Source organism: Trachypithecus francoisi, unplaced genomic scaffold (genome assembly GCF_009764315.1).
Source record: "Trachypithecus francoisi isolate TF-2019V2 unplaced genomic scaffold, Tfra_2.0 Lachesis_group0, whole genome shotgun sequence".
NCBI lineage: Eukaryota > Metazoa > Chordata > Mammalia > Primates > Cercopithecidae > Trachypithecus > Trachypithecus francoisi.
In genome coordinates, this window is record NW_022681453.1 from 181,221,648 (window position 1) to 181,248,566 (window position 26,919).

Here is a 26,919-nt window from a genome sequence, read left to right on the forward strand (position 1 = left end):
CAAGAGAGACAGCCCAGGGAAATGGTTTTGTTTCTTTTCTATCCTAGATATATCCAAAATCTAGTATTCTACACAGGCACTCAACAAGATTGTGCAGCAACTCCCACAACTAGAGACAGCTTTTCATTTACACATCACACTTCTGTAATAAACACTTACAAAGGTACGAACATGTTAATTAAATGGATTTATTTAAAAAGACTATAAAATTTGACATCAAGAGAGATAAAAAAGACCCATAAGATTTAAATTGACAAATATAAAAATGATTGGCTATAAACAATGTAAAAATACATTTCCCAGCCCCCAAACAAAACATAGGTAATTATAAAATTTTTGTACTGAGTTCATTTCCCTTATAATTCTTGAGAACCATTCTAAGCAATCTATTTGTATAAAATATAAAATTAAATGTATCATAACTATTAATTTAAAAATGATTTTAAATTTGAGTTTATTGAGTTTGCCATTTTTTGTACGTAACAGTGGTTTCTGGTCCCAAGTTCCCCTTGAACGTATTTACTACAATGGTCTTTTTACTCCTATTTCCTGCTAAAATAGAAAAGAAAGGCTAACCATTCATGGGTCCCATAAAAAAACAATGTGAAGGAAGACTCTAAGAGTGACCAAATCTACCAGTGAACAGACTATCTTTCTGAAAAAGAAAGAATTCAGTGACCAACTAAGAAATCCACTTTTGTACCAATGAAACACATGGAGGTGAAACCTCAGAACAAGCAGAACTTAAGCTCAATGACAAGATGTTTTGTATGACAGGCCAGATGAGAATGTATCTGTCAATCTTGACTAAGCGCAATGCATGGGTGGTGACCCTGAGGAAGGCCAGATGATATGCTCTGAATTTTAGATAGGTCTAGATGACATTAAAAATCACAATGGCATGGTTTGATGTGAAACTCTAGTCTACCTATCATAAACTAGTTTTCTGAATCAGTCCTTATTCTTAGACCCAAGACTCAACTATTTCTCTTTTCTTAGATGACATGCCCAATAAAAACAGCATCCATGATTGGCTTCATTATCTCCCAACTAAATAGTGGTGACATTACCACTAACACTAGTATCCAAACTCTGACACAAATCCTAAAGGTACTGAGTCAGTAAGACAGAGCAGAAGCTATGTCAGGCCATACTGACCGATTTCTGAGAACCACATTAGCCACATTCATGCAACTAAAACCCATCTACGACACACAAATGGCAGATGAGAAAAAAAAAAAAAAGGATGAGGTCATTCAACTTTATCCCTGGAAACATGATTCCACTGTTTCAAATATAGGAAACCTACCCTGGGAGACTTCTACCAAAGTGCAGAAGGACCTGATGTATGGGCTCATCATCCTAACACTAGAGTCCCAGGTCAAAACTCCAGGAGGAGGAGAAGAAAGGTCTAGTCTGTGAACCACCTGGACAGAAAGGTCGTATCCCAAGTGTCCTGCCTACCTGTGACAGCTGCTAGCCAACAGACAACTCTGGTTATGAAGTTATCTCTTGAGAATGGCTTGATTCTCCCTTATGCCACCAACAGTATTAGTCTGGGCAGGGCTCCCTGGATATTTACTTTCTTAAGATGTTCCTTGCCAAAGACAAACTAGACCAATGCCTATGTAAGAACAAGGACTCTCAGATCCTGCTACACAATATTCACAATTAAAAGGGCCCAAGATTCAGGACCACCTAAAGACAACTGACAAAAAGTAAGCGTCAGAGCCAGAGGCCAACCTCTGCTAGATGAAGCAGCAGCACATAGTTCCATTTCTATCTGATAAGGAGACAGTAAAGAGGCATCTCGAACGATGAAAAACGAAAGGCTGGGGTCCTAAAAAAAACAGACTGGCTTCAAAGAAAACACTAAGGAAGACCCACAGAGCTGTATTAATTTTAGTAAAAATAATCATATGCCAACAGGGGAATTGAACCACTTTCTAAATCATAGTATGAACTCATCTCTTCAGATACTTGGTAAGTGGTCAAAGCTTGTTTTTATAATCACTTTCACTGTTTTGGGCAAAAAGTCTTTCTTATCTTTGGTCCTTAGTTGTGGTATCAGTTTCTTCCACTTTTTTATGTGTTACAAAACAATCTCTTTCTCACTTGACATCAACAACCAAGGTGCAGTATAAACACGAAGTTGCTGATATTGTTGCTTCTATACACACAAAATACCAACATCTCCATACATTTTATAGGCTATACCAAGGTCTCAGAAAGAATTAATAACAGTTATCCAAAAATATTGTAAAATTTAAGGCTGAGTGAAATACAGTGAAGCCTGGTAATATATGTTAAGGAAAAAAACCTAGACCAACATTTTAAATATTGGTTTCTTAAATATGTTAAATTCCCATTAACAAAACCTAATCTAAGCATCAAAACAAACAGCTAAGCAAATTAATTTAAAAATTAAAGAATTTCTAAGTAGATGAATATAATCATGTTTATACAGCTATAAAGCATCATCTGGAAGCTAAGCCTAGTAAAAGAATGACCTGTAACAGAATGACAGAATCATTTATCAACCTTTGAGTTGTGTGATTTAAAATACAATTGTTCTCTCCTCCTCCCACCAAAATCTCCATTTGAGATGTTTCAATCATTATTTTTTTTAAATTTTTTAACTTATCTGGCCTAATTTGTGGTGGCTGACACAATATTGATCAAACTGCCTACTTGACCTTCCTCTTGCTCTCCGTAAGAAGTGGTTTAAACAATTACACAAATTTTACAAGAGCTTCTGCCAGGGCTCGGGCACCACAGTGCAGAGTCACTACCTTAGTTAGCATCTGCTCCCCAGAGTCTTTAGGCATTAAGTGGTTCCGTGAGGGCTTCAGCCCTAGTGGTATTTTCAGGTTTTCTCAGCTGGGACTCCTGTCGCTTTTCACACAGCATACTGACAAAGTCAAGTAGGAACATAAAACTTGCTATAAATCCAAACACCTGAGGAAAAAAATGAGGAAAGGTTATAGGAGGAATTTTGGAATATAATCTTACATTTCCTACTTGGCTTGGACAGTGTTTCATATAAGCAAGATGTTTATGAATTTTATCTTATACACAACTACTCTTTAATGTTCAAAAAAAATTTTTTTAAGTCATCAAAAAATGGAAAGAAGTTATAAAAGAAAAACTTCCAGAATAATGGCTATCAGTCAAAGTCCCACAAAGTACTAATGTTCTGCCTTATGTGTGCATGTTTATATGTGGAGGGCTAATATATGAAACTAGGGTTAACAGATAAACATTAAATCCTAAAAAATGATACAGAACACAAGAATATTTGCATCGTTAGATTGACCCACAGATGTGATAAGGAAATGTGACTAGGCAACTCAGTCTAGGTGAAAATGAAAAAAGTTATTAATATCAAAACAAATTCCATTTTGAAGATACTATTAGGTTAAGTTACTTAAATAAAATACACGTTCCAGTTGTCACATTGCAATGACACAGTGGCACAATGCCACTACCTACTTCCTCTTCCTTAAGTCACTTCCTCAATTGTTCTCTTCTAAAATATGATCAAACATTCTGAGAATTCTATCAAGAGACAGAAGACCATGCGCCTGCTTCAAATTTAGCTTCTCCACTAGCAAAACCCTTAAGGATATGGGGGCCAAATAAGTGCTCTGTAAAAAAGAGAAAATTGATGTAGGTGATGGCTAAAGTCTCTTCCAAATCTAATACTCTCTATCTCCACGATTTTTATTAATAACATTCTCTTACAGTCTGTTGCAGTCTCCTGACCTGTCCTCCCCCCTCTAAAGAATATGCATTCCACCTCATTTTACCACAAAGTAAGCTGAGCTCCAAATTCATTAATTCCCCCAGATATCCCCAACATATCCAATGTAAATTTAATTATCGACGCCTCCCACCCTCCCATCCCCCGCCACAAAAGCCAAGTCTTTTTCCCTCTGGAATCTTTATTTTTGACTTGATGGCATTTATCCCCTTATTTTCCTGGCAATCTTCTTAAATACATCAAACTCAGACCAAATGTCACCCTTGTTTTTGAAACTGTCTCTGATCGCCTCAAAGAGCTCCAGTCCATATAAGGCCCTCTATACTATACACTCCAGACAAGCGATCTTAGAGCTTTTTTGTTTACATACTTCTGAATTTAAAAAACAAAAAGGACTTCCTCATGCATTTACGTCTGTAAAACTTTTCATAATTTAAATAGTTACAAAAGGTAATGTCCAGCATATTATAAATATCGGCTTTTTAAACTACCAGTCACTACTAAATATACCCAGTGAAATACAAATACTGGGATGGTCTAATACATCATCTAATTAAAATCCAAATTTTTTTTTATAGCTGTAAATTTTTTCACTGGAACTCAATTGTTCCTCAACTTCATTTCACTTTCCCCACAGAATTTTATAGTAATATATTTTTATACTCATAATTTTATTTATCACCATCTCATACTCCTCTGCAACAAAAATGATTCTAAACTGAAATTAACCAAAAGCCCTATTAAAACTTTGATTTTTCTCTTCTATTGGTTTATGTACCCATGAATAAATATTGCTTATTGCTAGAATGAATCAAGATTCAGTGTTAATTTTACTTCTATGTTTTGTTTTTACACATGTAAGTGCTACGAAACTGTTGTCATATGAATAGGTAAATATAGCCATGCAATTCTCTGAACTCCTTTTGAGTCTTCTATCATAAAAAGCAGTTTTAATGATGTATTAGCTGACAACTCTATTAATTACAACTTCAATTTTTGGGTTTTTTTTTTTTGTTTTTTGAGATAGAGTCTCACTCTGTCACTTAGGCTGGAGTGCAGTGGCACAATCTTGGCTCACTGCAACCTCTGCCTCCCAGGTTCAAGCAATTCTCCTGCCTCAGCCTCTTGAGTAGCTGGGACTACAGGCGCCCGCCACCACGCCCGGCTAATTTTTGTAGTAGAGACAAGGTTTCACTGTGTTGACCAAGGTGGTCTCAAACTCCTGACCTTGTGATCCGCCCACCTTGACCTCCCAAAGTGCTGGGATTACAGGAGTGAGCCACCACGCCCAGCCTAACTTCAATTTTGTTAAAAACAAAGTATTAGTTGGAAACCAGCTGACTTGCAAGACAATTTGTTGTCCAGTTGCTAGTCATTCAAGTTCACAGCACTGGCACCAGTCCAAGGCCATGATCCTTAATTTACAATTTCGAAACCCAAAGAACTAATTAACTCAAGGTTTTCATGATTCACTTGGCTCAAAATTGACACGAAGTAAGACTATTTACAGTCTTTTCTTATCCCTTTTACTATAAATATTCGTATGTTTTACTTCAGATAAACCAATGTTAGATGACAGGGTACTGTCCCAGGCCCTCAAATGGGTGTTGTGTAATATAGGATATGTACAGCACTACCTTTCTAAAATCCAGAATATTCTGAATTCTAAAAAAAAAAATTCTGGCCCCAAGAATTTCGGATAAAAATTGGATCTTTATTTTCAACTGTCTCTTTGTTATACTCAAGGGTTTTGTTTTACAACTCAGGGTAATCCACCACAGTAAGTGATATGGTTTGGGTCTGCGTCCCCAGCCAATCTCATGTTAAATTGTAATCCCCAGCGTTGGGGCTGGGGCCTAGTTGGAAGTGATAGGATCATGGGAGCAGATTTCCCCTTTGGTGCTGTTCTTGTAATAGTGAGTTATTGAAAGATCTGGTTGTTTAAAACGGTGTAGCACCTCCCCACTCTCTCTTCCTCCTACTCTGGCCACGTAAGATGTGCCTGCTTCTGCCTTGCCTTCTGCCATGACTGTAAGTTTCCTGAGACCTCCCCTGCTACATTTCCTGTAGAGCTGTCAGAAAAGAGGCAATTAAACTTCTTTTCTCTATGCGTTACCCAGTCTCAGGTATTTCTATATAGCAGTGTGAGAAGGAACTAATGCAGCAAGATTCAGGACACACAATTTTTTTTCTTTTTGAGGGGGCAAGGTGGGTGGCGACTGTGAATGGGAAGGTGGAAAAGAGCTGGTGAGACTCCTTCACCAGAGATAAATTCTCAGACATACTAGTTTTAAAAAAGATTACATATGGAGATTAAAAAGCTGGTAATTAATTTCCTCAAAACTATCTCTGCCTTGTACTCCTTGAAAAGTCCTGGTGAACCTTTAAGGATATGTATAACCCACTGAAAACTACTGTGTAGACCAACTTTTTTATTATTAATTTTTTTCTCTTCTTGTAGAGATGAGGTCTCACTATGTTGCTTGCCCAGGCTGGTCTTGAACTCCTGGCTTCAAGTGATTCTCTCACCTTGGCCTCCCAAAGTGCTGGGATTACAAGCCTGAGCCACAGCACCCAGTCTCAGAACAACTTCCATCGGTTCATTTAATAAACTCCATTACAATTTTACTTTTCTGTCTCCTTTTCTAGGCTGAGCCTCTGAATAATTTCTCCCATATATTCTCCATACCTAGAATAGCACCTGGCATGTAGGTGTGCATTTATTGTACTGAAAGTGAAGAAATATAAAATAATAAAGTCAATTTTACCACTTCCATTAGCAATGACACATTGATATGTGGAGTAAGTAGATTTTTTTTTAAACAAAATTCAGTCAAATTCTATAGGCTCTAGATTTCAAAGGCTATCATATTGATTTGCTTTAAGGTCTTCTATTCAAAATTACACTAAAAAATAAGTTAAAAGAAAAACAACTCTAACATGCTGTATAACTTGTCAAGTACTCTCCAAATTCCATATTTCTAAGGAAACAAAAATAAGCAATGTTAAAAATACAAGGTACTTACAATAGCAGCAATTTCAGCTGAAGTCCTGTCATGTGTGGAAACAAAAATGATGGATGCCAACAAAAACACACATCCTGTTCCCAAAGTAATATAAAAATCCTATGCATACATACAAAACACAGAAGGAATACGATACAGTTAGATTCATGGAAATGAACTTGTTCATTTTTAACTTTAAAAAGCTCTGGCTGCTTGTTTTTCTTGATACAACCCAAACTTACATACCCAAACTTCTAACTTTTCAGTAAGCCTGGCAATCAGTAAATACTGTGTAAAATAAACAGTACCCACGCTGGGCGCTGGGCTGGGCATATTGAGAGAACACATTACAAGATAATCTTTTAATAACAACAGCCCCCTATGCCAGGAGAGGTGGCATGAGCCTGTAGTCCCAGCTAACTGGGACGTTTTTTGTTATCCAGTCTCAAAAAAAAAAAAACAGTCCCGGAAAAGATCTCGTGTGCATGTGTACAAGTGTTTGTGTGTGCCTCTTTTTCTCTGGGACATAATACAATTATCTAAGCTAAAGCATTTATTACAATTCCATCTTACTTCCAGCAAAAAAGCATTTTTCTTTCCTTTCAAAGTATTTTATGGTAGGATGACATCTCTGAGAGTATTCTAATGCTTTGAAAGCACTTTCTAAAAGAAAGAATTTTAAAAACCACCCATTATTAAATAGAAGTATGCCAAGAGTGTGTTTTTCAGACACTTAAGCTTTCTGGAATAACATAATGCCTTCAACTGTTCCAAGTGGGTAATCCACAGTGAGCCTGTATGATGAGCTTATCTACTACATAAAACTTCCATATATCATCATAATGCAGCTTACAATCATGAGATGTTTCATGGGTTTCCAAGTGCTCTCTCAGGCATTATCTCACAAGGCTCTCATATGCCAACTGAAAACAGTAATGACTTGTTTTCAAGTTTTCATATATACTTGATTCAGAAAGGGAAACTTGGTAAAATGATAGCCACTCCAAAGTCTGATACTTTTTGAGTTTTCTGAACTGCACACTCCACTAAACCTAATACCAATAAAACTGGCCGGGCACGGTGGCTCCCACCTGTAATCCCAGCACTCTGGGAGGCTGAGGCAGGCAGATCATGAGGTCAGGAGTTTGAGACCAGCCTGACCAACATGGTGAAACCCTGTCTCTACTAAAAATACCAAAAAAAAAAAAAAAAATAGCCAGGCATGGTGGTGGGCACCTGTAGTCCCAGCTACTCTGGAGGCTGAGGCAGGAGAATCACTTGAACCCAGGAGGCGGAGGTTGCAGTGAGCCGAGGTCACACCACTGCACTCCAGCCTGGGTGACAGAGCGGGACTCTGTCTCAAAAAAAAAAAAAAAAAAAAAAAAAAATCAATAAAACTATTTAACACAAAATTCCTAAACTGTCAATCACTCACTTAACATTTATAAAAATGTAAGAGGTTTTCTCGCCGGGCACAGTGGTTCACGCCTGTAATCCCAGCACTTTGGGAGGCCGAGGTGGGTGGATCACCTGAGGTCAGGAGTTCAAGAACACCCTGGCCAACATGGTCAAACCCCGTCTCTATTAAAAATACAAAAATTAGATGGGTGTGGTGGCAGGCGCTTGTAATCCCAGCTACTTGGGAGGCTGAGGCAGGAGAATCACTTAAACCTGGGAGGCAGAGGTTGCAGTAAGCCGAGATCTCACCATTGTACTCCAGCCTGGGGGACAAGAACGAAACTCTGTCTCAAAAAAGAAAAAAAAAAGGGCCGGGCGCGGTGGCTCAAGCCTGTAATCCCAGCACTTTGGGAGGCCGAGACGGGCGGATCGCGAGGTCAGGAGATCGAGACCATCCTGGCTAACACGGTGAAACCCCGTCTCTACTAAAAATACAAAAAAACTAGCCGGGCGAGATGGCGGGCGCCTGTAGTCCCAGCTACTCGGGAGGCTGAGGCAGGAGAATGGCGTAAACCCGGGAGGCGGAGCTTGCAGTGAGCTGAGATCCGGCCACTGCACTCCAGTCGGGCGACAGAGCGAGACTCCGCCTCAAAAAAAAAAAAAAAAAAAAAAAAAAGAGGTTTTCTCTGCTTCTAAAAGGTGTTTCCTTGTAGTACTTTATTTTTTAATTCCTTTGATTATTTCAAATTTATTGCATATAAATATAAAATTCTATTTACTAATATTTAGAATACATTCAAGTTAATTGAAATAAGACAATCATTCTGAGACAATAATGCAGTGTTCAACAAACATGGGTTCTAGAGCCAGTCTACCTGAGTTCAAATCTGAGCTATACCACTAGTAAATGTAAATGTCAAGCTATATGCCACTAGTAAATGTAAATGTCCCAAAAATGTTGGCTACTGTTGTTCTTAATAGACTGTGACTGCAATGGCATGGGATAGAAAACATTCTCTTAAAAAATATTACTCCTTCGGGAGGCCGAGGTGGGCAGATCACCTGAGGTCAGGAGTTTGAGATCAGCCTGGCCAATATGGCGAAACCCCGTCTCTACTAAAAGTACAAAAATTAGCCGGGTGTGGTAGCACATGCCTGTAATCCCAGCTATTCGGGATGCTGAAGCAGAGAATCGTTTGAACCCAGGAAGTGGAGGATGCAGTGAGCTCCTATTGCGCCACTGCACTCCAGTCTGGCGACAGAGCAAGACGTCTTCTCAAAAAAAAAAAAAATTATTCCTCTCTAGGCACCACCACTACCACACACTCAAAACACATTCCTCTAAAACAGAAAACCTCTCTTGCATGAAAAAATATTTAAAATCTAAGTGTATTAATATGCAGACAGTAAAAAGTGATTTTTAAACCATGCAAACAAGCATGAAATCCTTATGATATTAGGTAAAAAGCAGAATATATGTTCTATGATTACAAATCATTTAAATTTTAAAAAACACCTATGAATGGAAACAAAAGACTTGAAAGGAATATAGCAAAATAATACAAAAGCTATTTTAGGATGAAAGGACTAATTTTTCTTTTTTCTCAGTATTTTTAAACTAGTATTTACTCTAAAATGACTTTTTAAATGCTTAAGTTTGATATAACAAGTGTTTTACTTTTTTCAGGTTACACCATTATACTATACTGGTCAATATTACAGTGTTGTTTCTTGTCAAAATGATACTAAACTGGACAATATTACAATACCGTTTCCTGATCAGTGTGCTTTAAACACTACAGATGCAGCATTAAAATAAATACTAAACATTTCTAAAAATATTTTTATGGTGGTGATGTTTCACTGTTGAAATAAGAAATGACAAAATGATTTCAACTTTTAATTTTTTTAATATAAATTTTTCCAGTCAGAATTTGGTGTGTATGTGTCTATATATATATTTATATTTACACATTCAAACTATAAATCAACCAGCTCAGATACTTGAGAACTTTTCCCTTGTCCAAATCTTATGGTATATTCATCTGTAAAAAAGAAAATGTCCAAAGACTACAAATATAATTAACAAAAATTCTAAGGAGTATCTGTATCCTCTTAATATATATTTCATTAAAAAAATGAGTTCTGTTGTCATTGTCATAGAGATTCCTATAGTGAAGGTATTAGCCATGACAGCACCTCAAGATGGTAGGGCATTGGTTCTAACAGGATTCTGCTCCTAGCAAACTAACACAGGAACAAAAAAACCTAACACCGCATGTTCTCACTCGTAAGTGGGAGTTAAACAGTGAGAACACATGGACACAGGGAGGGGAACATCACACACCAGGGCCTGTCGGGGGGTGGGGGGCAAGGGGAGGGAGAGCATTAGGACAAATACCTAATGCATGCGGGGCTTAAAACCTAGCATGATAGGTTGGTAGGTGCAGCAAACCACCACGGCAGATGTATACCTATGTAACAAACCTGCACGTTCTGCACATGTATCCCGGAACTTAAAGTGAAATAAAAAATTTAAAAAAAAACAGAGTCTGCCTAGGTCACAGAGTGTAGTGTAAGCGCTTGCCTTGAGTTCAAATCCAGTTTATTTTCCATCCTAGCTGTGTTAACTTTGGGCAAGTTCCTTAATCACCCTGAACTAAGTTTCCTCAAAGAGAAATGGAGCATAAGGTGTAAGGATTCTAAATCACAGCACATAAAGTAATTGGCACACAGTACATCCATGCTGACAGCAGCTACCTACATTACCAGCCCGGATGACAGAATGGTCACATACTGACTATACCAAGAACTGTGTATATGTGCTCATAAAATGCTTGATAGATTTCGTTCAGACTCTACTTGTTTTTCAAAGTTAATTTTTAACTGTTTGGTATAAACTTTATTTATTTATTTTTGAGACAGAGTCTCACTCTGTCACCAGGATGGAGTGCAATGGTGTGATTTATAATGCACAGCAGCAGCCTTGATCCTCCTGTCTCAGCCTCCTGCGTAGCTAGGACTACAAGCACGTATCACCATGCCCAGCTAATTTTTTCATTTTTTTGTACAGATGGGGTCTCACTATGTTACCCGGGCTGCTCTTGAACTCCTGGCCTCAAGTGCTCCTCCTGCCTCAGCTTCCCAAAGTGCTGGGATTACAGGTGTGAGCCACCACTCCAGTCTATTTTTTAACTTAGAATATATTTTTATAAAAAGGTAATAGATTCCTATAGCACAAAATTCAAGAGGTACAAAAGGTTATACAGAAAAAGTAACTATCTTAGGTGTATAATCAATATATAATTTAATGCTTGCTTCTTATTAATCTAAAATAATAGAATCTTACTGGTTTGTTTTTATACTGTTATTTCTTTTTTTTTTTTGAGACGGAGTCTTGCTCTGCCACCCAGGCTGGAGTGCAGTGGCCGGATCTCAGCTCATTGCAAGATCCGCCTCCCGGGTTTACGCCATTCTCCTGCCTCAGCCTCCGGAGTAGCTGGGACTACAGGCGCCCGCCTCGTCGCCCGGCTAGTTTTTTTTTGTATTTTTAAGTAGAGACAGGGTTTCACCGTATTAGCCAGGATGGTCTCAATCTCCTGACCTCGTGATCTGCCCGTCTCGGCCTCCCAAAGTGCTGGGATTACAGGCTTGAGCCACCACGCCCGGCCTGTTTTTATACTGTTATTTCTTATTTGTAAGAGCGCAAAATCAGGCCAGGCATAGGTTCACGCTTCTAAGCCCAGTACTTTGGAAGGCCAAGGCAGGAGGACTGCTTGACCCTAGGAGGTCAAAGCCAGCCTAGGCAACATAGCAAGATCTCATCGCTAATAAAAATCAAAAAGAGTAGCTGGGAGTGGTGGCACACACCTGTAGTCACAGCTACTCCCCAGCTACTCAGAAGGCTGAGACACAAGGATTGCTTGAGACCAGGAGATCAAGGCTACAGTGAGCCGTGATCATGCCACTGCACTCCAGCCTGGTCAAAAGAGCGAGACCTGCCTCAAAATAAAAAAAAGGCCGGCTGCGGTGGCTCATGCCTATAATCCCAGCACTTTGGGAGGCCAAGGCAGGCGGATCACCTGAGGTCAGGAGTTCAAGACCAGCCTGGCCAACATGGCGAAACACTTTCTCTACTAAAAGCACAAAAATTAGCCATGGCGGGTGCCTATAATCCCAGTTACTCAGGAGGCTGAGGCAGGAGAATTGCTTGAACCCAGGAGGCAGAGGTTGCAATGAGCCGAGATCCTGCCACTGCACTCCAGTCTGGGCGACAAGAGCAAGACTCCGTCTCAAAAAGAAAAAAAAAAAAATTCAAAATCTACCATAATCCCTTCCCTCAAAAATGTGGATTATTTTGCCAACCCTGACACGTACAACTCTTCACAAACTACTACTGACAACTCAAATGCTACTAAAGAAGTAAATTGCAGCCGGGCGCGGTGGCTCAAGCCTGTAATCCCAGCACTTTGGGAGGCTGAGACGGGCGGATCACGAGGTCAGGAGATCGAGACCATCCTGGCTAACATGGTAAAACCCCGTCTCTACTAAAAATACAAAAAACTAGCCGGGCGAGGTGGCGGGCGCCTGTAGTCCCAGCTACTCTGGAGGCTGAGGCAGGAGAATGGTGTAAACCCGAGAGGTGGAGCTTGCAGTGAGCTGAGATCCGGCCACTGCGCTCCAGCCTGGGCGACAAAGCGAGACTCCGTCTCAAAAAAAAAGGCAAAAACAAAAAAAAAAAGAAGTAAATTGCTCAATTGTTAAATTCAGTAACTATATAAATTATTTCGCCGGGTGCAGTGGCTCATGCCTGTAATCCTAACACTTTGGTTGGCCAAGGCGGGTGGATCACGAGGTCAGGAGTTCAAGACCAGCCTGGCCAAGATGGTGAAACTCCATCTCTACTAAAAATACAAAAATTAGCCGGGTGCACACCTGTAATCCCAGCTACTTGGGAGGCAGAGGCAGAAGAATCACTTAAACCTGGGAGGCGGAGGTTGCAGTGAGCCGAGATTGTGCCACTGCACTCCAGCCTGGGCGAAAGGGCAAGACTCCATCTCAAAAATAAATAAATAAAAATTATTTCATGTGTCATCTCACACATTCAACTATACTCAAAAACGTAGGGTCAGGGCCAGGCATGGTGGCTCACGCTTATAATCCCAGCACTTTTGGGAGGCTGAGGGGGGTGGATCACTTGAGTCCAGGAGTTTGAGACCAGCCTGGGCGACAAGGCAAAACTCCGTCTCTACAAAAAATATAAGAATTAGCCACGTGTGGTAGTACAAACCTATAGTCCCAGGTACTGGGGAGGCTAAGGTGGGAGGATTGCTTGAGCCTGGGAGGCGGAGGCTGCAGTGAGCTGAGATCATACCACCGCACTCCAGCCTGGGCAACAGAATGAGACACCATCGCAAAAACAAAACAAAACAAAAAACCTTATCAGGTCAGCATACTAAGTGTTAAAAAGTTAAGCATTTCTAATTTTGTAAAAAATAAGACTCTCAAGTAGTTTTTATTTTTATAAGAAAATGTATGAATAAATTCAACAAATACATTCTTAATTCACTCATAGACAACTTTTCATAATACCATTAAAGCAAAATATAGGAAGAATTACATGTTGTTTTATTTTCCCTGATCACTGAAGCTTTAAGCGTTAAATGTTGTTTTATTTTAAAGCTCCAGAAATATTTCACATTAGTTCACTACTCTATCTCCAGTGTCTAGCATATAAACGCCTGGCATGTAATAAAGGCACACAATTAATAATTGTAGAACCAATGAGTGATACTCAAAAGTGAGAAATCATAAGTGACAAAATCCTAGGCTTTTTTAAGTCTAATGTGAATTACATTAAACCACCAATAGCTGTAAACTATTGGCAGTGTCTGCCACTCTCACTCTGATCTCACTTTCCCTCTCTATCATCCCCTCGGTAGCAAAAAACAGAGGTGCTTAGAAGCAGAGCCAGTTGGAACAAGGGATACTGTCTTTTCATGTTGCTGAGTTTTGAAAACATTACTGCTTTAAACAATAAAACTATGCCAGAATACAAAATAGCTATGCTCTTAATATGGGGATGATATTTTCTCATGCTTACCGATGATTTTACTTTTGTGGTATCAACTCTCTCGTAAAATGGAGTGCAATACACAATCAGTATAAGGAGACTCAGAAGAAAGGCACTGCAGCTTACAAACTCAAAAAAATAAAGTCCTCCACACAAAGTACACTGTGATACGACTTCTTCACAGATGAAGGCCAGCAGAGACAGCAACTACAAATGAAGCAAAACATTTTACTTAAGTGTTTTTCAGAGAACCTACAGTATTTAGAAAGCTGTTTCTGAATAATACATTTACTCAAATATTTAAATATTTACAATGAGGAGACTATGGCAAACAAGATTAATGAATAAACCTCACCTACACAGAACTTACAGTTTGGCCGATTTGAAGGAAATACAGGTAAATAAAGAATTAACCCATCGTGTACTAATGCCAGAACAAGGGAAATACATAATATTGTTATAAAAGCACACAGGAGAGAAGCTCAACTTTGGGGTCAGGAAAGGCTTCCTGAAGGAGAAAGCTGAGACCTGAAGAACGGAGTCAGTTTGGGGGATGAAAGATTAAGGAAAGAAATTCCCAGCAGAGAAGCAGTACATAGAAAGGCCCAGAAATGAGAGCATGGCACCTACCCCCTGACCCAACATACAGACAACACACCCTGACCTCCAACTGAACTGCCAAAGTGAGTCAAATCAACACGGCTCAAGTATAGAGTTTGAGGGAAGAGAACGGCAGCACAAAAATTATTACGTGAGGCTAGAGAGGTAAGCTGAGGCCGGATCTAAACGTCCTCATTAATTCAAGAGTCTGGATTTTAAGGGTTTTAAAGTAAAGGTTGACAATGATCAGGTTTATGCTTTCAGTAGTTCTCACTGGCTACAATATGGAGAAGGCACCAGAGGTAAGGCAAACCTTGGGGTGGACATCCAACTGGGAAGCTGATGTAGGAAATCAGGGCAAATAATAGCGAGTAGACAGTAGCAATGGAGAAGAGTGGCAATCACTGAGAGATGCAGCAGAAGCTCTTATCGCACAGGATGCAAAAGCTCGTATCCGACAAGATGCGTACAAATAATATGGAACATAAGATAACACATATGTACCTTAAACATTTTAACTTAAAAATGCATATTTATTAACAATCTTTTGAAGTGAGTTTTTTCTTTATGGGTCTACTGACTGGAATTCCACATTTTCTGCATTACTCACTTTCATCATCTATGGACTACCACTTCCAGACTGATGTTATCTGAAGTGAAGTGACATCTTAAACACTTGAGAAACAGAGTTCAGAATCTTTCTAGAGTCAGACTAGTTTTACCAGCCTTTTACAGTTGCCTTGCTCTTCCTTAATTCCATGGCAGATAAATATTGTAGTAACTTATCTTTCAGTCTTTCCAAAGCATTCAATTTAGTTTTAGAAAAGCAATTCCTTTTCACACTCAGTTTTAGCTTTGTAGTATTTAACTGTACGGCCATAAAAGTATAGTTAGCATAAACCAGTATGGGAACAACACAACTCAACTGATAACAGAAGCAAGAGTTTGGGTGTGCTCATGAGACGCCTACTGGCCATGGCAGGCTGTGGGTGACCAGTGTGAGGTCAGGATGCTTGGTATGGTGAGCGGAGAATATTAACTCTGGTTAACTTGGCAACTCAATTACACGCAAGTGGGTTTTAACTACTTCCAACTGCTGTGTATGTGATACTAACATACTGGTCCTCACTGAAGAAACAGTCAGGTTTTTTTCTTTTTAAAAGGCAAGGATGCTGGGGAGAAAATAAATTCAGTTTTAAATACGCTGTGATTGAGGAGGTCTGTGGAAGAGCTAGGTGAAGATGTAGTTGGAAAGCAAATGAATACATGGTCTGGAGCTCAAAGGAGAGGTCTAACATGCAGATAAAGATGGGGGAGGCAGAAGAGTGGGAGGGTGAGATGACCCAAAGGAGGAAAGATAGCCTTATGTGGAAATGTGAGGAATCTGAAGATTTCTAGGATATGCAGAGGGGAAAAACCAGCAAAGGACAACCAGGAGCAGCAAGCAAAGGGGTAGTCAACAAGAAAAAAGTATTTACACACACACACGCACACACACACAAGTAATCAAGAGTGCTAAATGCTACTTAGAGGTCAAGTAAGAACAACACTGAAATACCTACCTTAGATTGAGCTATAACAAGGTTACCGGTGACATCAGCAAGAAAAGTTCCAGGGTAGTCGGGGAGAGAAGCTCACTGACAATACTGTGTATTGGGAAATAAGGGGAGGGTAAGGCAGTGAAAGAGAGACAGCATAGGCAGTAAGCGTGGCTGGGAAAGAATGGCCAGATAGGGCAGTAGTGGATGAGGTCAAAGAGAAGGGAATTTCAACATGGGAGAGAACTGAGTAAGATGGGTCGATCTAAAGACAGAGGTAGAAAAATGGCTCTCTAAAGATAGGATTCAGGGCTCAGGTTTGGGGCTAACTCTTCTCTAGAAATAGAAGGGAAGAGAGTGAAGAAGAATATTTTGCTTGGGCAGTTTGTGTGCGTTTTGTGGAAGCTGAGGGAATTTCCTGCTGAGGGCCAAAACCATCAAAACGACTGATGACCTAAGTTACAGGCTAAAGGGAATTCCCTTCTCACACCAGTCAGGCCAGTAGAAGCAACCAGACAGGTTAATGGCAACAAGATTGTTCCCAAAATCAACAGATACATTTCATAGTAATAGTAAATATCTTATCCTACAAAACATTTTCATCAAAAAGAGTCAAGGGTACAGTCATCCTGAACAACAGTTCAGCATGGCTGAACTGTTTAAAAACTAAGCATATATCTACCATATGACCCAGGAACAGAACTCTTGGCCATCTATCTCAGAGAAATGAAAACTTAACGTTTGTACAAAAACCGGTACATGAGTGTTTATAACAATTTTATTCATAGTAGCCCCAAACTAGAAACATCCCAGATGGCCGGGCGCGGTGGCTCACGCCTGTAATCCCAGCACTTTGGGAGGCCGAGACGGGCAGATCACGAGGTCAGGAGATCGAGACCATCCTGGCTAACATGGTGAAACCCCGTCTCTACTAAAAAATACAAAAAAAAAAACAAGCCGGGCGAGGTGGCGGGCGCCTGTAGTCCCAGCTACTCGGGAGGCTGAGGCAGGAGAATGGCGTAAACCCGGGAGGCAGAGCTTGCAGTGAGCTGAGATCCGGCCACTGCACTCCAGTCTGGGCGACAGAGCGAGATTCTGTCTCAAAAAAAAAAAAAAAAAAAAGAAACATCCCAGATGTCCAACGGTTAAAACTGTGGTACATCCATACCATGGAATATTAGCAATAAAAAGGAGCAAACTTGATATATTGAATGTCTTAGATGAATCTCCAGAGAATTATTCAAAGTAAAAAAAAAAAAAAAAAAAATCCAGTCTCAAAAGGTTACATATTGTATGATTCCATTCATAGCCCATTCTTAGAATAAAAAAAATAATGATGGCTAACAACTTAGTGGCAGCCAAGAGAAAGGGGAAAGGTGTGGCTACAAAGGGGTAGCACAGGGGAGCCTGTGCTGATGGCACAGTTCTGTATCTTGACTGTGGTGGTGATTATAGAGTTATCCATGTGATAAAATTACACAGAATTACACACACACACACATACAAATGAGTGCATGGGACCTCCCTGTATTTTTTTTTTTTTGCAATTTCCTGTGAATCAATAATTATTTCAAAATAAAAAGTTAAAAAAAAATTCAAATCTGTACTGGTATCCAAACCTTTAAGGGATTTCCTCTCCCTCCTACTGCTTATACAAAATGTATATATCCCCACAACTGCAAAGAATTTATATAAAAGAAAAAAAATAGATATCCCTCTGATGTCCTGTAAGTTAGTGAAGCATGAAACAGCCCAACATGTCCCAAACAACTTCCTTCAGACAGGTGTTAGGTAAGGCACTCCCAATCATTACACCACAGGATATAAAGTGACAACACCAAGACAAATCCCAGAAGGCCACTGTGTAAAGACACTTCCTTAGTCTCCTATAATCAGAATTACAGGATGAGTTCTAACATGACTATGGTCTAATAAAATACTAAATATCTGACATTTCACTTGCCTTTTTCTTGCCTCTATGTTAAATCTTGTCCAAGTTTTGAAAGTTTCTCTCTGAGAAATTTAAAAAACATGCCTCAGGTGTATAAAAGTCAATTAACTGAGAGACGATAAAAGCCTAAACCTCTAGGGTCTGGGAGTAGTTGAACCATTCATGTTACAATTAGATTACTAGGCACACTCATGTGTGAAGGCTATATGGCAATAAAATGTTATCTGTAGGACAGACACAGGCTGCTTGTCTATCCTCGGTAAAAAAAGAAAAAAGGATGGGATCCAGCTTGTCCACAAGCAGTCAGTCTCAAGTCATTACAAGTCCTATTCCAAATGTATTAACAGGTGTCATTCTTACTGACCTTACTGATCTATTGCCTCAGAGCAACAGTAAGAGGCATTCTGCCTGGACATCTTAAGAGAATGAAGGAGTACAATATTAAGTATGGACATCTGGCAGGGCACAGTGGCTCACACCTGTAATCCCAGCACTTTGGGAGGCCAAGGCGGGCAGATCACTTGAGTCCTTCTGGCCAACCTGGTTCAAAACCATCCTGGCCAACACGGCAAAACCCCGTCTCTACTAAAAATACAAAAATTAGCTGGGCATGGTGGCATATGCCTGTAATCCCAGCTACTTGGGTGGCTGAAGCATGAGAATTGCTTGAACCCGGGAGGTGGAGGTTACAGTGAGCCAAGATGGCGCTACTGCACTCCAGCCTGAGTGACAGAGCGAGACTATCTCAAAAAAAAAAAAAAAAACAAGTTTGGACATTCACTAGTTCCCATCTCAAGTTAAAAGCCAAGAAATTGGCACTACAAGCTATAGTCAATATGAAATTCTGTTGGCCAGGTGCGATGGGTCCCACCTGTAATCCCAGCACTTTGGGAGGCCAAGGCGGGAGGATTGCTTGGGCTCAGGAGTTTGAGACCAGCCTAAGCAACATGGTGAAACCCCGTTTCTACCAAAAAAAAAAAGAAAAAAAATTATCTGACTACCCATCTCTGAGGCTACTAACCTTCCTCTGTAAGCTCCCACAGCATTACACAATTGCTAGTTCAAAGTGTACTTGAACTAGCAACACTCCAATACTGTTCTATGTACAGGAAGATATAATGATGGAGTAATAAGCTCAGTGTACAAGAATCAATACTAACCACACATTTTATACCACATTAACTGAGCATTCATTATATGTAGGTTAGAAAATCTCAAGAAAATGTTCTAAGAAGCTGGAGAAGGATGAGTAGAAAAGCAGGACTCAAACCAGGTAGAGACACACACAGAACCTGGAGAGACAGATGACATTCTAATTCTAGGTGGAGGAGGAAAAAAAACATATTCATAAGAGCAAGAATTTGCATAGTAAATCCAAAAATGATAATAAGGCAACTGACCTAACTGGATGGGGATGAAGAAAAAAATGGTTTAGGAATTGGGTGTGGTTGTGTGATGATCATGCAAGGGAATATGGATGTCCAGATAAAGGCAGCAGGGAACACCTGCCTGGTTTAGTAGGTTAGAAAACAGGAGGAACAGAGGACTGGGTGGGGCCTAAAGGAATTCTACAGTTCCAGTATAGGAGGGAAAAGAGCAACTAACAGAGGATAAGCAAGCCACAGGAAGTGTTATTAAAAAAAGAAAAAAGAAAACTCCTTAAAAAGCACCAAGTAAACATACTCCAAACTGTTTATCATACCGTGACACCTGGCAGTGCGAGGGGTAGGAAAGTGGCTTCATTTTAATATTTTTACTTGATTTTTTTTTTTGGTAAGCAGACACTCTTTTTTTTTTTTTTTTTCTTTGAGACGGAGTCTTGCTCTGTCGCCCAGGCTGGAGTGCAGTGGCTCAATCTTGGCTCACTGCGAGCTCCGCCTCCCGGGTTCACACCATTCTCCTGCCTCAGCCTTCCCAGCAGCTGGGACTACAGGCGCCCGCCACCAGGTCCAGCTAATTTTTTGTATTTTTAGTAGAGATGAGGTTTCACCGTGTTAGCCAGGATAGTCTTGATCTGCTGACCTTGTGATCCACCCACCTCTGCCTCCCAAAGTGCTGGGATTACAGGCGTGAGCCACCGCACCCGGCCAGCAGACGCTTTTTTGTATTAAAAAGAAAAAAGAGTAAAAGTTGGCCAGGCGTGGTGGCTCACGCCTGTAATCCCAGCACTTTGGGAGGTCAAGGAGGGTGGATCACGAGGTCAGGAGTTTGAGACCAGCCTGGCCAACGTAATGAAACTCATCTCTACTAAAAATACAAAAATTAGCTGGGCATGGTGGTGCGCGCCTATAGTCCCAGCTACTCAGGAGGCTGAGGCAGGAGAATCGCTTGAACCCGGGAGGCAGAGGTTGCAGTGAGCTGAGACTGCGCCACTGCACTCCAGCTTGGGCGACAGCGAGGCTTCATCTTGAAGAAAAAAAAAAAAGTGTAAAAGTTGAAGGAAGAATTTCAAGAAATGAGTGGTCGCCAGCATTAAATGCCAAAGTGGTCAAGAATAGGAAGAGAGAAAAATGTCACTGAATTAGCTAAGAAGTTCATGGTAAATGTAACCCATAAGTAAAAAGGCTCAATTATTATTTTTTGGTAAACAGTTTTGTTCTCAATAGCATGAAGTCATCACACTAAATATTGCTTACTGAATATTAAGCTAAGTACCTAACAACTGTATACCCAACGTAACTCCTTTTAATGACATAAAATTTTACCCAAATATAATTAAGGGAATTATCAAGCTTTTAATGTCACGAGGGCCCTTAGAGGGCATAGTCTCCCACCGTCATGTTTACAAAGATGGAATTAAGCTACTGACAGATTAAGCCCCAAGTTAGCTCCACGCAGACAAGACCCCAGGTCTCTGACTCCCACTCTGTACTTCCTCTCCCCATGAAACACTGTTTGTTAAATTCCTTTTACGAGTATGTATGTTTGTGTAGCTTTTCCCTGTAAGACTGGCTTTGTGAAGTTAAACCCACAGTTCTGTATATTTCCCTTAATGTATTAAATCATACATTAAAAACAATTTGCTAGCATCAACAGATTTGGGAAGTCTCAGTGACTGAAAGATGATCTTACAGCTCTGGTTATTTAAACACTGGATAATTACTATCTTGCATCTGTCTCTCCATTTCAGTTTCACTACCCTTTCTTTTTCCTTTTTTTTTTTTCACTACCTTTCTTTTTCCTATTGCCAGGTTGGAGTGCAGTGGCACGATCTCGGCTCACTGCAGTCTCCACCTCCTGCCTCAGCCTCCTGAGTAGCTGGGATTACAGGCACACGCCACAGCACCCAGCTAATTTTTGTATTTTTAGAAGAGACGGGGTTTCACCATGTTGGCCAGGATGGTCTCGATCTCCTGACCTTGTGATCTGCTCGCCTTGGCCTCCCAAAGTGCTGGGATTACAGGCATGAGCCACCGCACCCGGCCTCAGTTTCACTACCTTTTCTGAAATTTCAAGTGTTCCTTAAAATGGTCACTATATTAAATACGAATTCTCCATTAATTTAACAGTCTACTACTTATATTTTATAAAAAGAACTTTTAAATGTTTGTCATTAATTATAAGGCTCCATCTATAAAATGATATGAATTATAAATTAATGAACTTTACTACTAAAAACCTTGTAGTTGTAAGTAAAGTTCAAATTTAAAAATCCATTGGTCTGAAGAAACAGTCCAGGCCTCCCTTGCTTAGGCAAATATTTACTCTTACAAACGTTCAAAGATATAATTTGCTGACACTATGGATCTTCCTCAAGGTAAAAATAGAACATTTCAATTTACTACACATCAGTTTTCATAATGAAAAGAGCATTAATATAAGAAATGCTTCTAAGTAATTTGTTTCTTGGTACTTATAGGGCAACATTTATAATGTAATAAATTGAAAAATCACTGGCGATTTCTAAAACTGCCGGCCAGATGAGTGACTAGAATCCCAGTACTGTGCAGCTATCAGGACAGTCAACCGACTGCACGGACACAATGTGGAGCTTGTTGCACAGAAAATTACACATATTTAGGTCACTGCACCAGCATATCAGCAAGCAATTAGGTTACCAAACGTCAATTCTCCCCTTAAAACAAAAACTCCCTCAAAAAAATTCACAAAATAAAACACGAACATATGGACAAATCTAAGGATAGTATAAACTGAAAAACTGCATACAGTTAGGACTCCAGTAACTCCTTATACTGAATTCTCAGCTGAGCATTTCTTCTTAAGCTCTGGAAGGGTGAATGGTAGTTGGGGGATGCTTAGGGTTTTAAAAAAATTTAGGTCATATCTGACTGGTAGACACAGCTATGTAACTTCAAGAGACAGAGAAGCTACGTTCTTTTATCTCTAATCTCCTCTGTATACAGGCTCCACTCTCTATCCCTTCAATGTTCAGTTCTTTAATAGCAAACCCCATGGAGCCTCAGAGGTTTGAAAAAAAATTTTTAAGAGTGGAAAGGGCCGGGCACAGTGGCTCAAGCCTGTAATCCCAGCACTTTGGGAGGCCGAGACGGGCGGATCACGAGGTCAGGAGATCGAGACCATCCTGGCTAACACGGTGAAACTTCATCTCTACTAAAAAGAATACAAAAAAAAAAAAAAAAACTAGCCGGGCGAGGTAGCCGGTGCCTGTAGTCCCAGCTACTCAGGAGGCTGAGGCAGGTGAATGGCGTGAACCCAGGAGGCGGAGCTTGCAGTGCTCCAGCCTGGGCGGCAAAGCGAGACTCCGTCTCAAAAAAAAAAAAAAAAAAAAAGAGTGGAAAGAACCTCAGAGGTAATCCAATTCAACCTCCGAAGACTCTAATGTTAGAATTTCCTAAGTATATACAGTGTCTGGTTTTTAAGTTTTAGAGCAAGCTTCTTTTCTCTTGTAGGATCTTATAGATTCTGTTAAGATTTATGGGTCCAGAATAATATACTCAAACATAAGTGTATAATATTTTGGATAAAATTTCACAGGGTTTGCAGGTCCCTTGTTAAAATACCTCCTTTTCTGATTATGGGTTTCTCCATTACAGTTGTTTCCTTACTGGAGCTCCCAATTCTGTTTAGTTTTTTTAAAAAATTAAACATCTAAAGTAAAACAACCAATCTATCTAAAGGAAGAATGTGAGTTAAGGCCTTGCCTATAGCCCCAGGCTGGAAGACAACTTTTACTGACTTTATATGTAACTTTCTTGGGACTTGCTGGATAATTCCTGTAATATACTGTTACTGTGAAGAGATAAGACATTATCAAAACAGACAAAGCAGGAACAAAAAGACAACCATCAAAAGTGAAAGGCAATAATGAAAAAGTACTTTTAAGTCTCCATATTAAAGGCATTCTTGTAACATGACAATTTCCCCATAAACAAATAAATAGATTTCATAAAGAGATACTAGTTTTTATTCTTTCTCCATTTCTTCTTATGAATCATGGAGAACAAATACAATCTAACGATCTTTTAAGGCAAATTCATCTTCTCTGTGTCCAAGTATAACATTTACCACAAACATTTCTGGTTGTGTTCCATGTTTTCTTCTATAATAGCAATAAGGAAGGAAACTGGTTATGTTCTAGTCCAAAGATACGAAACTACAGTTTACTAAACTATAAGAAGGTAATGAGAGGCCGGGCGCGGTGGCTCATGCCTGTAATCCCAGCACCTTGGGAGGCCGAGGCGGGCGGATCAGGAGGTCAGAAGATCAAGACCATCCTGGCTAACACAGTGAAACCCCGTCTCTACTGAAAAAAAAAAATACAAAAAATTAGCCGGGCGTGGTGGCGGGCGCCTGTAGTCCCAGCTACTCGGGAGGCTGAGGCAGGAGAATGGCGTGAACCCGGGAGGCGGAGCTTGTAGTGAGCCAAGATGGCGCCACTGCACTCCAGCCTGGGCGACATAGCGAGACCCATCTCAAAATAATTAATTAATTAATTAATTAATTTAAAAAAGAAGGTAATGAGAAAATTTACTTTAGCTTTGCCACTTTTTATTAGAAAGAAAAAAAATAAAGGCAACTGAAAACAGGAGATTTTGTGGGCAGCAAACCAATACAGACGATTTTTTTGAGCAGCAAGAATGCTTCAGATGGGCTGGGCGCAGTGGCTTACGCCTGTAATCCGAGCACTTTGGGAGGGCCGGGGAGCGAAAATCACCTGAAGTCAGGAGTTTGAGACCAGCCTGATCAACCCCATCACCATGAAAAATACAGGAAAAAAAAAATCAGCCTGGCATGGTGGTGCGTGCCTGTAGTCCCATCTACCCGGCACAAAAATTGCTTGAACCGGGGAGGCGGTTTCGGTGAGCCGAGATCGCGCCACTGCACTCTAGCCTGGGCGAGAGAGCAAGACTCCGTCTCAAAAAAAAAAAAAGTTTCAGATGAATATTCTTTTCTGTTCTAAAGAGTTCTATTTACGTAGAAAATTTTAGCTTTACTGCAGAGAAATACAGCTAATACCTAAAAATCATGTGACAGCTGACCAGAGAAGAGCAGAAGGAAGAAGGTAGAAGGAACAGCTTATGCAAAGGAACAGTGGCAGGGAGGAGCCCCTGATGATGCCTCGTAATAAATTAAAGGTGGCCAGTGTGGAACTACCTACAGGGAGACTGAAGAGAAAGATAAGGCCAGCTCCTACTGGGTTCCATAGGCCGCATTATCCCTTGCTTTCAAATGATTTCCCAGTCATCAGCAGATGTGATCATTTTGATCGCTGAACAGCCGATTTTCCGACTTCTGTTTTTCTATTCAATAAAAGTAGGTCACCTGAGTTCTAAGAATTTAACTTCTGGTCATTTGAGTTATAAGAATTTATTTCCAAGGAAACCAAAGAGCTAATTTTTACTTAGAATGGTTAAAAAACAAAACAAAGTAAGACAAAACAAAACTCATAAACATTGTAAGCATTCGGATTTTTCCTAAACTGGTTCTATTGCAGAAAATGTTGCTCATCAGTGGTTGAAACAGTACATAGGAGCTCAACACGACTGTAAAGTGAATAATTTAAATCCCAAAGATGCTTTGATGTTTTCACTAATAGGTTTATGGTACTTTAACTGCTTAAAATAAACTCAATAAAACGGAAAGATGCATACCATGTCCTAGTTCTGCTATCCGCACATACTCACAAAAAGCTGTCCTTTTGACTTTCCACTGAGAATCCATATTGCTCAATTTTGAAATAATTATTTTCCAATCAATATAAAACTTTTAGAAGACAATTTACTGGACACACACACACATCTCAATGCCACGCGTGGTATCGCAGGACTTTGTCCAGCAAGTTAAGCTGCCCCCATGGGCTCGCCGCAGGAAAACCGCAAGAGCTAGAGAAAGATAAACACAAAGCGCTTCACGGTCTAAATACAGGCACTGTGGGCGATAATGCAGAGTAGCAGCAGGGAGAAGAGAGGAAAGTCGCTACAGAGGATGGGTGAAAGATGCTGAAGTGGCTGACTTGGGTCTCCGACGCATTTCCTGAGACCGCCTAATACTGGGTGGCCCCAGGTCGTGGGATCCCGATGGGGAGAGCCGTGGGACTGGGGGCCGCCCGGCGGAAGGGCGGAGGGTAACGCCCCCTTCCCCAGGCGGAGAGGAAAGGAACTAGAGGTGTGGAAACCGCCTCTTACTGAACAACCAAGCTGAAGCGAAGCACCTCGGCGGCCTCCCAAGCCCGGGCCAGACCCCGCTCCCTGGCCTGGGCTCGCCCTCCCTGACCGCGGACTCACCAGCTGCAAGCCCTTGAGAACGCGCCGGTGCAACCGGAGCCGATCCAAGAAGAAATAGGCAGCGAGGCCGCTCCGGGGGCCTCTGGCGGGGCCCGGGTCCTCCTCCGTAGTGGGGCTGTACACCGCTCCGTTCTCCATCGCCTCGGGCCGGTGAGCACGGCGACCGCAGCAACCGGGCCGCTGACTTCTCGGACTCCAGAAGTCCCCAGTAGCGGGGAGGCGGCCGTCACTTCCTGGGCCTCTTCCCCTTCTTCCGCCCGACTCCGCCCCTTCCCGCCCCCGCCCTCGGCCCGCCCGGTGGCCTCTCTCAGCAAGCTTGCCTGTTAGCTCTTGGGATTCTTCCTATTTTCATCCAAGGATTGAGTTCTTTCTGTGAGCCTTTGATGGGTTTCTCACCTCCCTCCATCTTTCATCCTGACATTCGTTCATTCACTTAGTGTTTTTGCGTACTTTCAGTGTGTAGTGAACCCCGTTCTAGGTGCTTGGGTGACAGCCAAGTACCACGCAAAATCACAGGATCCCTAGTAACAGAGACAGACAATAAACAAGAAAACAGATGAATAGTAATTTCAGATAGTGATAAGTGACGTGAAAATAGTGTGATGTGAAAATATGACACGAAAATAAAGGATTCAGCACCTCTGGTGGCTTGGTAAATTTAGTTAAAATAAGAAGGAGGAGGAGGAGAAGAGGAAGGAGAAGGAGAAAAGGATGGAGAATTGGGTGCTCTACTTAAATGGCCACTACTAAACTGAGTGGTCAGGAAAGGCCTCTCTGAGGACCATGATCTTTGAGTTGAATGAGACTCAAAGTATGAGAAGCCAGGCTTGAAAAGTTCTGGGGAGAGCCTTTCATGCAAGTGCAAATGTCCTGAGGACCAAATGA

At 40.8% G+C, this 26,919-nt stretch overlaps 1 protein-coding gene across 1 annotated transcript; it reads right to left on the bottom strand.

Annotated features, from left to right (window-relative positions):
* Positions 1-168: 168 nt before the first annotated feature.
* CMTM6 (CKLF like MARVEL transmembrane domain containing 6) lies at positions 169-26,639 on the bottom strand. Its single transcript, XM_033212895.1, has 4 exons — positions 26,035-26,639; positions 14,270-14,446; positions 6,790-6,888; positions 169-2,958 (listed from the first exon to the last, which is right to left on the bottom strand). The coding sequence occupies exons 1-4, from the start codon at positions 26,170-26,172 to the stop codon at positions 2,821-2,823; spliced, it is 552 nt and encodes a 183-aa protein (XP_033068786.1). The 5' UTR covers positions 26,173-26,639; the 3' UTR covers positions 169-2,820.
* Between the last annotated feature and the right edge of the window lie 280 nt (positions 26,640-26,919).

Coding starts and splice junctions, on each gene's coding strand:
- CMTM6 (XM_033212895.1), bottom strand. CDS start 26,172: ATGGAGAACGGAGCGGTGTACAGCCCCACTACGGAGGAGGACCCGGGC. Junction 6,889..14,269: donor CCACAAAAGTAAAATCATCG/GTAAGCATGAGA, acceptor ATGTATGCATAG/GATTTTTATATTACTTTGGG. Junction 2,959..6,789: donor CAGCTGAAATTGCTGCTATT/GTAAGTACCTTG, acceptor TTTTTTCCTCAG/GTGTTTGGATTTATAGCAAG.